Raw genomic sequence first — 20500 nt, 5'->3', positions numbered from 1 at the left:
TATATATATATATATATATATATATATATATATATATATGAGAGAGAGATATATATATATATATACACACACACATGATGAACCAATATACAAATAAATGTAGAAGGGTTATCAAAACATACTGTACTACAAATAACAATTCTCCATAAAGACACACTACAATAAAATTAATTTCCTTTCATAATCCTAACTGATCTTACAATCACAATCATCAAATGCTAATCAAATACCTCTAATGGCAATCAATACATTGCATTTACATTGCATATATGATGCATCCAATCTATGCATCATATACATTCTGCAAATGAATGTTAACAATAAAATTGCAATCAAAATAGAAATACCTCCAAACAAGTAAACTATTTTATCCAATCCAGTAAACATAAATCAATTACCATTCATTAATGACATCCCTAAACAATTTACATTCCATCCCTAACAATTAAACAATTAACAATTTCAAGCATTTAACATAACAATTGAGCCTGAGAAAAAATATATGTACCAACAAGAATACCAAATACAAAACGAAGCCTAAACCTGACCTCAAGAACACAATACAATATCAAAAATTACATCTATCTAATTGTAAAATACTTTAAACACACAATAAAGCATAGCAGCATAGACAAATTATTTAAAAACACATCAAATCAAGCTTTTAAAACAACATCATTAAAACAACACACTAAAAATCCAAATCAATCCACGGGTCTTCTACTTGTAATCCATCTTCATCTGTATTCTTCTTTCTTCTACCTTCTTCCGGGGTCTTCTTCCCATCTGGTGCCACGCCCTTGTCTTCTTCTTCTGTAGGAGGTCCTTCCTCCTCGGCGTCTGGCTTCAAAATGAGACGACATAGGCGTTTAAAGGCCTATGACGTCACATTTTCGTCATGATTCCCACGGTCCTGATAGGGCCGTGAAAGCCATGTGTTTTGGCCAATAAAAAAAACAATGATGACGTCACTTAAAGGCAATGAAAGCACAGCCAATCAGAATGGCTTTGCTTCAATTGCCTTTAAGATGACGTCATGAAAAGACACATGGCCGCCCTCACATGGTATGGTAGCCAATCAGAGCGTGGGCACTCCATCCCTACTCTGATTGGCTCTAGTACCATGTGACAGGCTTTCAATGACGTCACATCCTTTCTCCCCCAAGCCTCTGTCACATGGTATACTAGAGCCAATCAGAGTAGGAATGGAGTTCCCACGCTCTGATTGGCTACCGTACCATGTGAGGGCGGCCATGTGTCTTTTCATGACGTCATCTTAAAGGCAATTGAAGCAAAGCCATTCTGATTGGCTGTGCTTTCATTGCCTTTAAGTGACGTCATCATTTTTTTTTATCGGCCAAAACACATGATTTTCACAGCCCAATCAGGACCGTGGGAACCATGACGAAAATGTGACGTCATAGGCCTTTAAAAGCCTATCTCGTCTCATTTTGAAGCCAGACGCCGAGGAAGAAGGACCTCCTACAGAAGAAGAAGACAAGGGCGTGGCACCAGACGGGAAGAAGACCCCGGAAGAAGGTAGAAGAAAGAAGAATACAGATGAAAATGGATTACAAGTAGAAGACCCGTGGATTGATTTGGATTTTTAGTGTAATGTTTATTATTTTATTGTTTTTTATTTTATGGGTTCCTGTGCCTGGTGATTTTGTACGTGAGTAAGCTGCGCAACGGGAGTCGGTGGGGCCAAGTAATGGTAAGTGAACTAAAGAAATGTATTTTATTTAACTTGTTAATTTTTTTAAAACCTTTTTTAACATGTGGTTTTTTTTTTTGGTGGTATATAATTTCTTGCCACTGTATGTATGTATGTATATATGTCTAGAGAGATATATACATACAGGGTAAGAAATGATGTTGTTTTAAAAGCTTGATTTGATGTGTTTTTAAATAATTTGTCTATGCTGCTATGCTTTATTGTGTGTTTAAAGTATTTTACAATTAGATAGATGTAATTTTTGATATTGTATTGTGTTCTTGAGGTCAGGTTTAGGCTTCGTTTTGTATTTGGTATTCTTGTTGGTACATATATTTTTTCTCGGGCTCAATTGTTATGTTAAAGGCTTGAAATTGTTAATTGTTTAATTGTTAGGGATGGAATGTAAATTGTTTAGGGATGTCATTAATGAATGGTAATTGATTTATGTTTACTGGATTGGATAAAATAGTTTACTTGTTTGGAGGTATTTCTATTTTGATTGCAATTTTATTGTTAACATTCATTTGCAGAATGTATATGATGCATAGATTGGATGCATCATATATGCAATGTAAATGCAATGTATTGATTGCCATTAGAGGTATTTGATTAGCATTTGATGATTGTGATTGTAAGATCAGTTAGGATTATGAAAGGAAATTAATTTTATTGTAGTGTGTCTTTATGGAGAATTGTTATTTGTAGTACAGTATGTTTTGATAACCCTTCTACATTTATTTGTATATTGGTTCATCATGTGTGTGTGTGTATATATATATATATATATATATATATATATATATATATATATATATATATATATATATATATATTTGCATGATGAAGCCACTGTACAAATTCATGGGTGAAGGGTGGGTATCGGGCCAGTGTGGCTTAACCCCTTAATTACCTTTGCGGTTATTATCCGATAAGGTGTTTAAAGGGTTAATTGATATCTGAATGCAATTGCAATGTATTGGCTTTGTTTTGGCTATGTATTTTGTGGGCAAGACAAGGATGTTGCTGGCGACGGAGACTTCTTATTGATGAGGTCAGTAGTACTTTATTTATTTGAATATGCTAGTTAATGTTTTTAATAATGGGCAAATAATCTATTATCCCTATCTGGATAATAGTTATTTTGCACATTATTGTACTGTAGGTGTTGGGGGGGGGGAGGTTAATTTATTGAATGTATAGGCCAGGTTTATTTTTTTTACATTCAGGGTTTGTTCCGTGGTTCCGCGTGGGACCTCTGGAGACCACCTCGGGTATCTCACGGGTACCAGGCTGGTGGTTCCACGGGTGACACATGCGGGGATGAAGCAGTGGCCTCACATCTGTGGGGGCACCGCGGACCCATAGTCTGCGTGGATGAAGCTGTGTGGTCCCACTTCTGTGGGGGCACCGCGGACCCATAGTGAGCACCCGTGAGTTCCCCATACCCCCGTGGGAACCACCCGAGGCCCCGCAGACACCTGTGGGTCTGACCCGGGGCTCCCAGACATCCTTGGGCCTACCGTGGGGACCCAATTGTGGCCCACTGTGACCCAAGGAGACCACCTGGGGGCCATGGTGCAGGCGGGACCCACCATCAGGCCTCCAGAACCTGTTTGAAAAGGGCTGCTGGTACCCTGTAGGTCTGTCCAGGTGCCCCGCCAGCCCACCGGGGACTCGCGTGGGGCTGCGTTATGAACCCTGTATGTAAAAGAATAAATCTTGTATTTATGGGGGGGCACAGGGGGTGGGTAATGTATTTATTAAATATTATGATGTTTATTCTGGGTCACTGTATTGTTTTTATTGTGGGTACTGGGGTTGGGGGGGGGGGTTCCCCAACGGTATGTGGGTAGGCCTCCCTTGTGGGTAGTGGGTGAGGGGGGTTAGGTCTCACGGGGTGGGGGTTAGTGTGGGAGGGTATGTAGGCGTCCCGAGTGGTGGGTGAGGGTGGGTTAACCCCTTAATGACTATAGCGGTTAATAACCGCTATGGTGATTAAGGGGTTAGGGGACATTACTTTGGATGTTTTCATTCTTGTGTCTGTTTTGCAGTAGCAGAGGGGACCATGGGCAGGATGAAGAGGAGGATGGCCTTCATCGTGACAGCCGGACATGGGTGGTGAGTACTATATGTATTTAATGTATTGATTGGTGTTTATGTATTTTACATACACAGGGGGTGTACTGTATGTTGTTTATTGAAATGTTTATTGGGGGCATTTGTCCCCAATAAACATGCTATTCTGCCTTAACCCCTTCATTGCCTTAGCGGCTATCCGCTATGGTAATGTAGCAGCATTTATGTATTTTTAATACTATTGTGCGGGAGCAGGGGGCCCCCTGAGCTGAACCGCATTGATTTGTGGCTCAGATACCCCCTGCTTCCCGAGTTACAGGCCCCGGTTTGGGGCATCGGTTACAGTGTCGCCACCATATTTATAGCGGCACGTCGCGAATGGGACGCTATAAAGATGGCGGCGACACTGCCACCCGATGACACATTCCGGGGCCTGTAACTCGGGAAGCAGGGGGTCCCTGCTCCACAAAGTGATGCAGTTCAGCTCGGAGGACCCCCTTCTCACTGTACAGTATTATTAAATAAATATTCATGCTGCTTCGTTACCGTAGCAGATACCCTCTAAGGTAAAGAACGAGTCTTTATTGATATGTGTGTTTTACTCATAGTGTAGATGTGCAGAGGGTCCCCCTGCTTCCCGAGATACAGGCCACTTTAGGGGGTGCCGGTATCCCTCTGCTTGGTTTACATGCCGCGGTCACGTGATCGGGAACTTAAATCCAGAGGGATACCGGCACCTCATAAAGGGGCCTGTATCTCGGGAAGCAGGGGGTCCCCAGACCTAAAACCAATGTGGTTCAGCTACGGAGACCCCCTGCACATGTACACTAGGAGTAAAAGTTGTTTAAAAATACTTTATTTGTTGCCGATGTTTGCGCTGAGAGAGCGGCTTGTCTCTCTCTACTGCAAACATCTATCGCCACCAAAGGCTTATCGGGAGCCAAGCTGTATCGGCACAGGCTCATCAGCAGCTTTGCTTTCGCAGTGCTTCGGCAGGGATCCGAAGGATACGGCCCTTACTGAATACTGCGAGGGTAAATCGCCAAAAAAAGGCCTATCGCCCACCTATCCGCCACACTTGGCGAAAAGATTTTATCGGGGCTTACTGCATGAGGCCCTATATTTTAAAATGTGGTGTATTGTGCACAATGTCACCCAGGTCCATCCAGTGCTGCCTCTTAGTTGATTATCAACTCCTTCTCCCCTTTTTTCTTTCATAAAAAATAAATAAAGAGATTAAATGAGGAGATATATGACAGGGGTATTATTTTAGTTTTACTTTTCGTGGGACTGGGATTTTGTTATATTACAACTAATTGACATATTCATTGGACACTTTTTTTTAATTTGGCTCCCACTCTAAATTAACATCCATTAGTTCTGTACATGATGGATTGCTATGTATATTTTTGTAATAAATGTTAATTGTTTTTTCTCATGAACCTATATATACTGTAAATGTTATCAGTTTGCACATTTTAAAATACACACAGTTTGGAAAGTATATGCTGTTATTCAGATTTATTTCATAATAAAAATATTATTAATTAAAATACATTTTTCTGCATTCTGTATGTGTTGCTGTTAGAAGGTACATATGAGTGGAAATAAACTATAGAGGTTTTTAACCAACACTACTGTTATGTACAGAACAAATAACCATTCTTTTTGTTAAATATTTTGAGTAAAAATTTGAAAAATATATGATGCTAAAATTATGTTTTCCATTTTTGACATTTTTATAATAATGCCTGAAATTATGTGATATACTGTAGACATATGTAGGGGAAAAAAACCTTCAGTAATGGGCCCCAACTAATGCCAAAAATAACACAGCACTTGCAAGGAATGCACAGTAACTGACACTGATTTATTACATTTGTAGACAATGGGCAAACCTAGAATACTGCAAGGTTTAATGTTACCAGTGGCTTTGCTACGACAGCGCCTTATGGAATGCAATCAGTTGCAGCAATTTGCTAATTTGGCGGCACGTTCCATAACAATGTAAGGGGGCACGCACTTACAAACAAAAAATGCTGTAATGGTCTCTTTGAAGCATATTGTGAGTACCTGCACTCTACTTTTGAAAACAACATATTTTTCTAATTTTGACCATTCCTGATTTCCTTTGCTTTAACTACAACTACAACCCCATATCAGGTCCATAACAAACTCAAGATTTATTGTCATAGGCAAATGTTACGTAACTCTCTTCTAACAGAACCCACGTCAGATCAATAATTAAGAATATACAACTACATATGGTTGCACATATCTTATATGTGAATGGGATTTTTGATTGTTATCCCCCAAAAATGGCATGGCTGAAGTTCCTCATAGAGAAGTTTGGGAACCACTACCTTGTTTAAAGGACAGAGCAAATGTTACATAGTTGTGCCTTGATTTAACTGCAATAAGGGCTACCAGCAGTGGAGCGAGGGAGGAAGGACAGCCAGGACAAGTGTGCGACTTTGGGGGCCTGGCCAGCTAATGTTAGAAGTCGGGCCCAACTTCCGCATCCATTCATGAGGCCTCCTTACACCACAGGGCTCATGCTCCCCTCCACTGCCAAGCCCTTCCTAATAACATCCCCGCGTCCCTGTTAGATCTGTCCGGCAAAATATTCTTAAAAGCTTACAGTAGTTAATTTACAGTTATTAGCAATATATATTTGTAACTAACGTATACAACTTGTTGCTTTTGCCAGGTGAAACTCCACAGGAATCTGCGGACCATGCTCTCGAATACATGAAAAACAGGGTACATGGCAGAGGAGGACTGATAGTTGTCAGTAAAACTGGAAAATGGGCAACAAGCTTTACCACACAACGAATGGCATGGGCAGGCATCGAAGAAGGATTATTAACCTATGGTCTGAATCCAGGAGAAAAATTTCAAGAGCCTCCAGCCCCTCTGATATAATTAGCAGTAAACAACAATGCATTTGCAGGAAAACGTTGAATAAAAATGATATATGAAACACAGTAAATGAATGTAAACCGTTATTTATGAAAATGAATAATTTTGTTATTTAGCCGTGCATAACCTTCACTTATACATTAGGAAGTGTAAGAGATGTGTGCAGAGGTATGCAAATGGAGACTGTTTTAGGTTGAAATTATACCTTGGCTTTATTGAGCCTGTTCCTAGATCCAGGCAAAACATACAAAAACAACAACATAACAAACCCCTATCCCTTTGTAAGGGCTAACTTACTTCCCCAGATCCTATGTGCAGGACTGGAGGGATATTCCCATTACCAGCCTAACACCCCAAAGCCTCAGGAAGTACCTTAAGCAGGTGGCCCTCCATGTCAGTCTGTGGCAGGTTCCTGGGTCCTCTGTGTCCAGGAAATATAGGTCTCTGGGTGTCTTGATCTCAGCACAGACTTTGTGCTCAAGTCAGTGTATGTGGGCAAGCTTATCTAATCTCCTTCTGTCACCCCAAATGTGAGCTAAGGAAATCTCTCTCCTGTGTCTCACATGAGGCTTTTTACAGAACTCTCATTAGTCCAGGTGGAGACTAGTTAATTGAGTGGCTGCAATCAACTATCTCCCTCTTGGATTATCAGAGTTCTGAAGCTGCTTTATTTAAACAGGGATACGTCCCTGTTACAGGAAGCAATAGCAAGGATTCAAATTCCACGTTTCTTTTCAGAATGGACACATTCTATTAAGAGTCAGAAATACTATAATATTGTATAATTTAAAACATTTACTGTACCATCTCTAATGTCAGAGGGTTTAAACTTATTAAGTGACAAGAGGCTGGAACCATGTAATACAAGAGATCAGAGGAGAAGAAAAATGCAGCACTCTCTCACTGTCTCCATTCAAAGGCTTATTTAATCACGTTTCGTTTAGATCAATGTTTCGGTCCTAAATTGGACCATTCTCAAGAAAGGTTTAGAAAGGTCCACATATTAGGAATGAAACGTCAATCTGTGATCAAATAAGCCTGTGCATGGAGACCGTGAGTATGCTGCATTTTCTTCTCATCATACCACCTGGACCTAAAGTCCTGCGAGCACCCATAGCAGTATATCAATCATTTAAGCACGAGTGCTCCTACAGTACCTTCTTTTTCATACATGAGATCAGAACAGTTTTTTTTCTTATTGTTTTCCATCTTTTAATTGGCCTTGAAGAAAAGTTTCTAATCAATCGTAAATCAGGTAAATTATGATTATGACATTCTGACAGTGTCTTCTCTACCGACCAGTACTAGAGATGGGTGAATGTGTGAACATTTGAGTTGAAAAGGATTTGCAGGGTTTACTGTAGAACTAAATTTGATTCGCTGACTGATATTCGTAGGTAGTTTGAAAAGTTAAAAATATCAGGTCATGCTCTGCAAATTGACGTAATTTTCACTTTGTATGAATGTTGTAACATCCGCCAGTGGATGTGTAAGTCAGTTAATTCTCACATGTTTATATATTTGATTGGCCTAGATGTTTCAGACCCAGAAATAGGGGCTTTTTAGGGGAGAGAGTCCATATGTCTGAAAAATCTGGGCAAATCAAATGTATAAACCAGTGGTTTTCAACCTTTTCTCTTTTGGTGCACCCCTAACCACAGTGCTCAGTTGCTGAGGCACCCCCTCAACAGGACAGGGTCACAGAAAACACAGGACAGAGAGACTGCCTCAGAAGAAAGAGAAAGACTGTCAGGTTCTTCCTGGATGTCCTGCTCCCAGCCACAGTTCCTTTATTTGTCTACCCGGTGTGCTGCTGCTTCTTTCTGCTCAGAGTTTTCTTCTGTCTGTCTTCTATTGGTTCTCCTTTGTTTCAATGTATTCTGTCCTTGCCTGCCTTTATCGTTTCCTGTCTTCTATTTGTCCTTGCCTTTATTTTGTGTTCCCTTGACTTATCTACCATAGACAGTTTCCGATCCCTGATCTTGAATTTGTTATGTCCTTGTTTAATAAAGGTCTTTACCTGTAATTAGACATGTCCCAGTCTGTATTTTGTCCTGTACTTGTACCTCCCACAGCCCTTATCCCTGTTCCCGTGGATTCCCTGTTCGTGACCTCTGCCTGTGACCCCGACTATGATTATTGCCGCCTGCCCTGGAACCCTGCATGTAACCCCAACTAAGCCTTGCCTTCTCCATGCTGTTCTGGCCGCTGTGGTCCAACCCACACCTGAAGTCCTGACAGACAGTCACAGCAGACAGACAGGGCAGGGAGTCAGCGGGGATAGGGAGTCAGAGGCGGCAGAGAGTCAAAGGATTGATATGGGTCAAGGAGTCACAGGAGTCAGAGGAGGCAGAGAGTCAAAGGATTCAGAGAGTGTAGGGAGTCACAGGAATCAGAGGGGGCAGGAGAGTTATGGTGTAGGGGAGTCACAGAAGTAAGATGGGCAGAGAGTCAGGGAAGTCAGAGGGGTCAGGGAAGTCAGTATCAGAGGGGGACTGAAGTAACAGGGGGCAGGGGAGTCACAGAGTCAGAGGGGGCAGAGAGTCAGAGAATCAGATGGGCAGAAAGTCACAGAAAACACACACACCAGGACAGTCACAGAAAAAACACACCAGGACAGTCACAGAAAACACACACCAGAACAAATACACAAAGTACAGAGACACACCACCTCGCTCTCTACTGCCCATACTGTTTTCTCCTCCTCTGCTTGGTCACTCTGTCATTTACTGTCAAATGCATGCACGTTAGTAGCTATTTACTGTGAAGAAGCACATTTAACCAGAGTTAAGCCAACATATAATTTTGCCTTTCAAAATATTTCAGCCAAAAAGCTACTGGAGGATGGCAGATAGGAAACAATTAATCTAATAAATCAGATAATTTATTGTATATTCACTTTGTTCTAATAAAACCAAATTAATGTGGGATGGTTGCCAAGAATAATTTCTTATTATAGCAGTGCTTCTAGGATTACCTTGCACAGAAACATTTATTACACAATAAAAAATAACATAATACAGATGTAGCAGGTGTTATTGCTCTCTTGTACATAATTGCAATGCATTAACTATACTGCGTTATTTAACGCACAGGTTACATTAGCACCGTTGAAACAAATGTTAAGTCAGGCTTTACATTACCTCTAAAAATGTGCACATTTTTGGCAGCTCTTTGTTAACCATGTGAAATGTATCCTTGGTTTTGTGCAAAAGAATTCGCATGCATTTTGTTATTTTCTCAAACTTCACAACATTGATCCAGACCCTGAAAGAGGAAAGGGTGGGCAGGGAGATCGAGTGTGCAAGGGTGTGTCCTATTAAGTAGAGTACCCATTGACTTATACAGTATACATTCCAAAACACTCCTCTATACAACTCTTAGATAGATATCTGTGACCACACCTGAGATACCTGAAAAATAAGCATACTTGCATATTTAAATTAGCTTATTAACATATTTGAAACAAAGTGGATAGAAACCCACATGTCAGTGTCTCAGAGTGAAACTTGATTTAATAATGTATATCAGGTTTTAGAAAAAAAGGATAGATCAATCCTAAGTTTCCCTTTAATAAAGAGGCGAATAATACAGTATAAAATCTCCAAATGCCTATATATGATATAATAAATTCAGCCACATAAAGCCAATAAGAACGGCATGAAACTCGGTAGCACAGCCTACTAAGGGAATAAGGACATTAACCCCCAAACGATGGATGACAGATCAGGACGCCCCTGAGATCAGGTAAGTCTCCCCTTCCTTTTATAATGGGAAAATGCAGAGTCATCAGGATGTGCAGACAAAAGGCATGTGTGGTAATGCAAGGAGAAAGAGTACTCACAAGTAAAGTGTACAGGGAGCTGAGAAGCGTTCATCCGGAGGCAAAGGAGTCAGGCACAAAATGAAGGGCGCTGCACGGCAGCAAAGAAAAGCAGGAGAAAAGTAAGTTAAAAGGATAACTTTATTCAGGCATAGCCAACTGCAGAGGCAAGACAAACGCTCTGATGCATTTCGCACCTAACCCGGGTGCTTTGTCAGCGAGGATTTCTTTGCTGCTGTACTCCGCTCGTTCCATTTTTTTTTCCTTATTTACATATTCAAACTAGCTTTTCTCCCAGAAATCTCCAAGCCAATGGGTACTTTATTAAATAGGACTCTCTTCTCTCTCCTCTCCAGCTAAAGCCCTATTTACGGATCTTGATCTCTGTGTGTTGCAAAACGTTGCAAAATTGCACAGCATCTAATACTGACTTCACAATTTTTTTAGCCCTGTAAATCTTAGCAAAATTTCTCTTGGAACGGCAAAATGTTAACAAAAAAACTGTGATACGCAGTTGGGACAGTTTCACACACCTCTCTCTAGTTATTACCAGGAGTAATAATACCTGCTAATGTATATCTACAGTATATAAGTATTGAAAAATATTTTAATGCTGTAATCCATGTTAAATATTATAGTATACCGAATACTTTAAATTATAAAAATGTGATTTTTTTTCATTTAAATGCATATTTATTTATTCTGAAATGAAGAGGTCTCAGATTTGAAGTTGCAAAAGAAAAAAAGGGAGCAAAGAAAGAGTAAAACAAAAATCAATTGCCATACAATGATTTTTATGTATTAAAAAAGAACTAACACATTACAATTACAATACAACTTTACAATAAAAGGAAAGGATCATAAAGATCCAAACATCATCAAATCAAGATCACATTGCTACAGAGAAACGTAACCCAAAATAAGATTAATCAGAAATCAGAAATCCCCCCTAAAACTCACAATCCCAGATGGAACAAAGGGTAGGTAAGGGAAGGGACTGAATCCGAGATGTAAAATAGGAAGGCAGCTTAACGTTGAGGTATAGCGTCCTCATGGAGATGAAATGATGGCAGCTTCCAGGTCTCGTCGCCACAATGACGCATAGCTACATGATGACCTCACCACAACGCGTTTCGTGTCTAAATGGCGCTTCATCAGGGGATTGGCCTAAAAAGTCCTGGGGCAGGTTTAAATAGCAGAAATGCAATATCCAACCACCAAATGTACAAAGATGATTCTTTAAATACCATTCAATGACATTTTTTAGTTGTTAGTATTATTTACATATTGAACCACAATTACTTTTTATTTGAGGGTCACTTCTATCTCCAGACTACTGGGACGGCCATGAGGACCCGCTTTGCCCCCAATTATGCAGGCATTTTTATGGGGAAATGGGAGCTGGGCTATATTTAAAATTCAAATAAGTTTACCCAACATCTTAAATATTATCGGAGATATATAGATGATATATGTATTATTTGGGCAGGGACCTTGGAAGATCTAAATTGCTTTATCAGTTTCCTGAACAGTAATGATAGAAACCTCAGATTGAGTGGTGTGAACCACAATTTCAAGATAAATTTCTTGGATCTCAACTTGTTTAGCTCCTAGGGACACCCTGAATCGAATATAGCACAAAACAAATTGTTTGGGGGGAGGGGTATTGCTGCTTTCACATTTGCAAAAAAAGGCAAAGCGCCATCCTATTCTCTACTGCAATACTACACATTTACATAATTGCTACATATGTAAAAATCAGTTAAATATTTCTTAATCCAGTGATTAAAAATAGGATTCGGGATAAAAGACAGACTCTTTGCTTCTAGTATCTGCTATGGTGATGGCTCACAAGGTACTGAAAGCTAATTGGTTGCTGTTTGCTGTCATTGCTGTCAGTTAATACATTTAATTAAAATTCAACAACATGCATATCAGGCAGTGTGGATGGCACTGGCTTCTAGACTAGCTGCTTGTTACAGCTGCAATGTATATAAATATATAATGATGACATATGTTATAATGCAGTGGAACATAATGCTGCAGGTGGCTGATTAGCTAGGCACTGGCCTAATGGCCTTTAGTTGTTAGTGTCATACATCTGTACATTATTTCTGGGTGGACTGTACTGGTGTTAGAGAAACACATTTTTATTGATGGTGGGGGGAGGGGAATCCTTTTTCAAAATATCAGGAAAGTGTGCTAAAATGGAGGTCATTAAAAGCAGGACTTATTAACACAAGGTGATGGCCATCATCAGCTGTAGCAGTGTTGGATATTTTTTCTCCTTCCAACGCCTCCCTAGAGAAGAACGTTTGAAAGGGGGTTGCAATGTCAAAGTCAGTCATATTTCTCATTAATAATGTAGATTAAGCATTCTCCATTTCCTTACATAAACAAAAATGGGAATTGATAAAAGTCACAGAAGCAACATGGACGCACGCTGAACATGTGGTATTGATTAAATAAACTCCAGAGGAGATGGAAGAAGAATTAGAAGCAATTGGAGAAATGGATGCAGAGAGATAAGAATATTATTAATGGCGCAGGAACAGAGTTTAGATAGTGGAGTGGATGAAGATTGTGGTTTGGGTACACAATAAGTGTTAAGGAATGGGACCATTAGAAAAGATGATGGTGTGTGCCAGGTTTTATGCCAGAGCAAAGGAGAAAAGACATTTGACATCAATGGATGAAGTCATATGATGTTTGTCAAAAGCAATGGTGGTGATTGTGAGTCAGTATGTGGAGCAGGCAATCAAAATAGTAGCAGTTGTATTGCCACTGCACCCCTACAAAAGCAGAATAAAAATATAATTGTATTCAACTTTTCAAAGTAGAAAAACAATATATGCAGTAACAATACTGTCAGCACTAGCAGTTGCAGTTGTACCACCTGTCAGGCATCCAGTCACACTCCTCCTCCTCCTCCACCTCCTCATCACCATCATCGTCGTGCATGAAGGCAGCACTGGCAGTGATGGACGATAAAACAGCACACCTACTACTAAACATAACCTGTGTGATGAAGATAACAATAAAGAGGAGGCAGATTATGATGATGCTCTCAGAGAAGTCTTATTAGTAAAGTACCCATTGATTTATATATCTCCCAAAACGCTCCTCTACAGATCTTGTGGAGAGATATGTGTGAAAACACCTAAAATACCTTGCGGAATATGATTAAATTAATTTTCCAAAAATTTGAATATGGCTTGCATATTTTTCAGGTACTGTATCTCTGGTGTGTTCACTGGTATCTCTTTACATGTTGCATAGAGGAATGTGTGGGAGTTATGTAAGCAATTGGTAGTCCACTAAATAGGACTCGCAGTTCCTATTTATCTCTTTCACATGTCTGGTTTTCCCTCCCTCTCTCTGTCTCTCTTTCCTCTTCAGCAGAATCCCTATTTATTTCTCTCCTCTCCCTCAAACCCTATGTTCTAGGGTAGATCCTTCTCTGACAAAGTTTTCTTCAAGATTATTCAGGTTTAAAAGTGCTAACTTTTTCAAAGTGTTTGTGCAAGTTCGAGCAAAACATAGGCGAAGCTACAGTACTTTGTCTCAATTACTGAAAGTAAAGTATTTGCCGCTTGGGCATTAGTGGTGGTGACGAGGTTAATAAAGTGGGTTTTACAGAAGCCCCCATACCTAGTGCTATGGGGCTGCTTTAGCAGTACGCAGCATGGGAAGTATTTTACAAAGACTTCAACTACTGCACCATTAATCTTACAAGAAAGCCTTGCAGCTGAATGCTACAGTAAGATCAAAATGTTGTCTGTTGACCTACTGCTCTTTAACTACGAGTAGAGCAAGGGAATGAGGGAATTGTTGCAATTTACGTAAATGTACTGGAAAATCCTTCAAATATCAGTCTTTATTTTCTCTTGGCCAGCAGCTACCACATTTTTATGCTTTAGATTTCTGGGAAATGGTTTGAAATTACAGTAATTGGAAAACACTTCATGCCTCCACCTCAGAGCTGGCATAAACTGTGAAATGTTATCTTTGCAGTGTAATGGTTTCTTCATTTGAGCTACAGTAGCATTGGAAGAAAGAGCATACAAATAACGCTCATATTTGCCAGTGCCCCCGTGATGTGACAAAATAGTGAATGATAATAATGTGCATAGATAAATAAATGTCCAAGTATATGTCTAAGTAAAACAATGTCATACAGCCTAAAAAAAACCTGGGTTCTCTCAAAACCCCAAATTAACAAAACTTGATGTACTGTAGGTTCTCTTTGGCGCAGTGTGTCGATCAAGGGAATACGTGAAAATGAGAAGAAAAGATAATGTTGATGTTATAATCACTGAAGAACAGGGCATTGCTGGCCAATAATGCCCTGGCTGGAAGAATTGAAGGTCTGAGGTGAAGCCAAGGGACTTTAACCAAGCCAGGGCATTATTGGCCAGTAATGCCTTATTCTGAGGGGTTATTACTAGTATAGGCTAAACGTAGGCCTATTTAAAAAACATTTTTTTTTACATTTTTCATAAAAAAACACTTTTGTAGTCATATTGATTTTTTATTAGTATGATCATCTACATTCTTATGCTTTTACTGCACATGTTTATTAAAATGAAATTGTACATTACACAGCCCCCCACTACAGTACACACACTCTGCTGCCCCCCCCCTCAACACCCACAAAACACACTGCAGACACACACACCAACAAAACAGACTGCTGCCCCCTGTACACCCACAGCACACACCAGCAGCCCCCCTTTACACCCACAAACACACACTGCAGACCCCCTGTAAACCCACACACTGCAGACACACACACACACCAACAAAACAAACTCTGTAGCACTGGAGGTTTGCACACCCCTTTTCTACACCCACAAAACACATAATTAAGACACACACAGCAGCCCCCCCCCCTGCACCCACAAAACACACTGCAGATACACATACACACAAAAAAACACTATGCAGCCCTATTCGACCCTCTACACCAACAAAACACACTCTGCAGCCCTTCTCTACCCCCACAAAACACACACCAACAAAACACTCTGCTGCCTCCATCTACATCCACTGCAGACACATACCAACAAAACCCTCTGCTGCCCCCTCTAGACCCAAACAACTCACATAGTAGACACAGAAACCTTTCTCCTCAGTCTCCAGTGTGGAGCTGTCTGCAGGCAGGGTGGGGTAGGAGTCAGTGCCTTGCTGATGCCTCCTGTCCAATCACATTCCCCTGCCTGAGAGCTGCTCTCACTCTGTATTTGAGAACTCAAAGCTGATTGGCTGAAAAACCTGGAAAGGTGCCAAACATTCTGGGCCATTATTGAATGGATAACTTCCATCGACATCTTCCTCTGGCTGTCGATTTGACACTTTCAATACTGTAAAATAATAGTGAAATAATTTATTGTATTGTACACTATGAATAAAAAATAATGAACTGGTTTAAGTACAGTGCGCATGTGTGAAAGCTTGAATGTGTGCGCATGCGTAAATGTACATTAATATGCGCTTGCATAAATGTATCCATGGCACGCATATGCATTTCATTGGGGATGACAGTTATATTTATCTTGATTATAAACCTTGACAATTGGGTGGCAGTGACCCACTGTTGATGCCAGGGTATGATATGCATAAACAAATATTCACCCAGCGCTAAATCTTTAAGCCATAACGGTCAAGTGCTTCATGTTCTAAAATAATACAAATACAGTGATAAGTGTTTAGAAATATAAGTGCAATAATGTGCAATGCAAACTGTAAACTCAGTGCATAACAAAATGTAATATATAAGACACTTTGTCTTCACTCTGCCCTCTTGAGACCTTCACATAGCCCCGCGGATTGCTTCTGCATAGCAAGTGGCTAAGGTGGCAATCGCACGCATATCCTTGTTTCATTCAGAAGATCCGCTTGCCTGGCTTCAGAAGACTGGCAGCCATCTGATTGGCTGGTTGGAAAGTTCCCACGCTGGGATTGGCTGTAGTATTTTGTGAATGAACTCCAAAATACTATAAGAAACCCTGCAGCCAATCCGGACGAGACATTCTAAGTGCAAAGACTGCAGCAGCAAATTAGAAATCACCAAAAGATGCAATGAGAGAAATTCTAGCGAGCCGGCTTCAGAAATTTGAAGGCGCTAAATTTTCTAAGTCCCACTTTCGGGGCCAGGTTCTTAAAAGAGAATGTAGCGGTCGCGGCTGGGATTGCAAGCCAAAAAGAGTACCAGGACATTTGGTACTATCTCCCGGTCAACAGATTTGGCAGCTCCGGAGCCGATACAGCATAGGTGTCAGGAACTTCGTGCCGGTTTGAGTTCCAGGACATTTCGGGCCAAGTCCCGGTCAACCTAAAGACTTTGTTTTATGGAATGTTTCACCTAGGAAAGGCTAGTTTTGCAGCCCAGACCACCAGTAAGTGTGTTTTCTCTTGTATTTTGTAATCCACTGTTTGTACGTCTGTTTCAATGGAATAAATTACAATTTGTTTTACGATTTGGTTTTGCTCAGTGATATGATCCCGGTATAAAGGTGTAAATGCCTGGTCTCCTGTGACAATCGCCACTTGGAACGCAGTGTGGTAATCACATGTGGCTGAGAGAAATGATAGCAGAATAGTGCAGATGTTAAAAAAGTGTATTAGCAGGCAAGTTGACAAAAGCCAAATGCACAAACAAAAGCGGGTGCCAGTGAGGGGGTGGGTCGAGTCTCACTGTTGGTTTGTTTGATGTGGCTAGCTGCTCGAGTCGATCATGTAATTGGGATAAAGGTTCATCTCATTGGTGGAGTTGGCTGGTCAGTGCTCGTAATGATATTGGGACAGGTAGCCAGATGGAGACAAATAATCAAGTTGAGGCTGGTACTCAGGTTGGAGCAGATAGCTGGGATGTAGGTTCATCTGGTTTTCAGTGTTGCTTAGGCCATAGTAGTAATAGTATTGGTAAGGAGGTAGGCAATCAGGTTGGAGCTGATAACTGGATGGTGGCAGATTGGAGGGACCAGCTCGGGAAGGTCTATTATTCAATCTCTTTGTCCTTATTGATATCTTTTCCCTTCAAAAGTTGCCATGGTCAAACATACCCACCCAAGATGGGTGCAGCGACCAACAAACTCCTTTATTGCAAGCACGTGGAGGTGTTCCAATAAAATAATCATTCAAACTTAAGTTGTATCTTGTAGAATTCTGAATTTTTGTAGTATTCATACTTGTCAATGATATCTCAGATCGAGATACTCACTTATCTGTCCCAACTTAAACAGTAGAATAATCATATATGTATAGCAAAAGCTGGTATTTTGCTGCAAGGAGTTGCCATCATGTGCCTTGCAACAGACAGAAATGCAATTAATGTCTGACACAGATTCCATTAAATACATACTGGTTTTCAATAAAATGTGAAACACCAACATTATATATTGCCAGTTAAAGGTCATTAAACAAAGACACATGCATACATACTGTACATTTTATCTCCAACTAAGGCACCAGCTTCAGACACTGAACGGCACTGTAACATTCCCATAGGCAAAGATATTCAGTGTGCCACCTTCGGGACACACACTGAACTGCAATACACAAATAATAATTCCATCTGATCACAAACAAAGTTCAGGTGGCACAAGACCGGCATGCTGTGGCACCACAATGCAGTACTTGCCACATGGAGTTATGGTGGAGGACGTGTGGAGCTTCTGGGGACACTTAGATATACAACTGTCTGCATCTGTATTTGAATATTTAACATCTAATAGCAGTGTTGTACCAAATAAGCCATCCCTTTATGTGCCTTGTGTGTTGTGCCAGACAGGCAGTGCTACAACATCCCAAATGTCTCTGTCAGAATTGATAATTGTCATCTGTCAGCCACCCACCAATTACACAAGTCCATATTGTTTGAAAAAAGACAGCAAGCGCCTGCATCAGCAACACATTCACTTGATATGAAAATGTATGCATGCATAGTTTTGATTTAAAAAAAAGACCCATACAGCTTTGATTCCTGATATTTTATTAAATAAATACATAATGTTACTGCCACTCTCCCTCTCAGTCCTAGGGCACCCAGGGTTTGGTATGTTGTGGGAGTATCAGTTTTAAACTAAGCGTAGCAGAGAAACTAGGCAACATACATACAGCATGATTGACACCCATTCCTTGTCTATCACACGTACTCTATTTAATTAATAGTCACATGTTTCCTAGCTCAATGTAGGAATGTGCATTGCATTTATTTGGTTGTTGACGGAAAAAAAATGTACTCACTTTAAACAATGTAACATTTTTTATTACAAAAATGATATTACACAGTTGTCATTTTTGTTAACAATGAATGAATTCACTGGTGGTTTTTAAAAATTTCCTACAGCGGATAAATAAACCCAACCACGGAATGGATTTAGGTTAATCCCGCTGGGGGTTTAAAGCCCAAAACCAAACCACATAGGGGCATTTTAACTAATCTACAGCCATTGAAGTTGAAACAATCCATCTGCGAATTTTACCCCATGGACCAGTTTTTGAAGGGAAAGCCTGCGAAATTCTTGACACTGGATTTTGACTGGTTCATCAAATGTCGTACCCACAAATAATTAGGGGTAAAAAATAAATCCAAATGATATTTTCATATGAGGATATTAGACATAAAATTCTTGCCTATCCTACATTAACATAGGGTTTACTAATCTACTGAATCTTATATTCCATTTATGGGGGTCTAACATTGCTATTCTGGATTTATATTTGACATCCGTTCAAGGTTTTCTTCAATGTTTGTTTAAGATCTGTATTCCTCTGTTTGTTATTAACAAAATATTTTCTATCTGTCATTTATATGAAGTACATACTGTATCTGTCTGTTTCTTATGTTGTAAATATTTTAGATACAGTAAGCCCATTTATTACCGCTCCCTATAGACATTCAATGACAGACACTATCACTTCAATTATACTTTCATTAAGAAGGGTATATAATGGATAGCATTTGGCAGCTTCTCATGAGAATGCCTGAGGAACCATAAGTGAAACACGTAGGGTAATCATACTCAGGAAAGAGAGAGCCCAGTTGTCCATTTTCAAGTCTAATGAGATGAGATTTCCCACCAGGTGATGCAGAAGTGTTTTGGATTCATAGTGACAGTGAACGCGGGAGAGAATAGACCGCCATGACTGGAGAGAAACTCCAGCTGATCCAACCCACATCTCTCGCAGGACAAGCTCCTACATCAGAGGAAATGGATGTGTTCGGGTTCAAGAACACCAGTAAATGCTGAGGACAGGAAACCAAGTCACTGTTGCCAGACAGAATCAAGTGTACTCTAATACAGGGGTGCGCAATCTTTCCCTGCTGCGCCCCCCTGCCTGCTTCTCTCCCTACTTGGGCCCCCCCCTCCCTTACTTTGTCTCCGGCTCTTGGCAACATGATGTCACGTGACCCTGCAGCGCCATTTGACGCTTTTTTGCCATGGCAAAGTTGCAGAGGTCTCATGCGATCCCCCGGCATTAATGTAAATGCCTTGGGGGAAGAGCGCGGGGCCTCAGTAACCACCATGCCACCCAGTTTGTGCACCCCTGCTCTAATCCATACTTTTTTATCAACAAATTTGTGAGTGCACTGTACATCGCTTGTTATGGACACATTTATATTTAATACAATGAATTATATTATGCCTGCCCTTTGCTACTTCCCTTAAGGACCAATCAAGAAGAAGAAAGGAGACCAGCAACCAATCAATGTGACATGTTGAATTTCCAGTTACACGCTTTACCCAACTACCCTCCTGTGATGTTGTTCATTGAAGTGGGGACTATCCCTGTCAATACAGATTACTGTTGCCTCTTTTTGTCCCTTTTGCGCTGTAGCTTCTTTTTCTTTCTAGACTTTGTATTTTCTCTCTGGGTGAGAGAAAGGACCTCAGCTGTAGGGACAGTTAGGTTGTATCACTGTATGCACTTATATACCGTATATATAATTATTTTAG

General features: G+C 40.4%; 1 protein-coding gene across 1 annotated transcript in view; it reads left to right on the top strand.

The window, feature by feature from the left end:
• LOC142493679 (isoaspartyl peptidase/L-asparaginase-like) overlaps positions 1–6796 on the top strand; it is a 222716-nt gene extending 215920 nt beyond the window's left edge. Inside the window, exon 7 of the mRNA XM_075598110.1 lies at positions 6504–6796. Within this exon, the coding sequence (XP_075454225.1) occupies positions 6504–6718 (215 nt within the window). The 3' untranslated portion in view covers positions 6719–6796. The remainder of the gene's footprint in view (positions 1–6503) is intronic.
• Positions 6797–20500: the final 13704 nt, after the last annotated feature.

This window comes from Ascaphus truei, chromosome 4, assembly GCF_040206685.1.
Source record: "Ascaphus truei isolate aAscTru1 chromosome 4, aAscTru1.hap1, whole genome shotgun sequence".
In the NCBI taxonomy this organism is placed as follows: Eukaryota; Metazoa; Chordata; class Amphibia; order Anura; family Ascaphidae; genus Ascaphus; species Ascaphus truei.
Note: the sequence above shows the minus strand (reverse complement) of the source record. Positions and strands in the feature narration are given on the sequence as shown.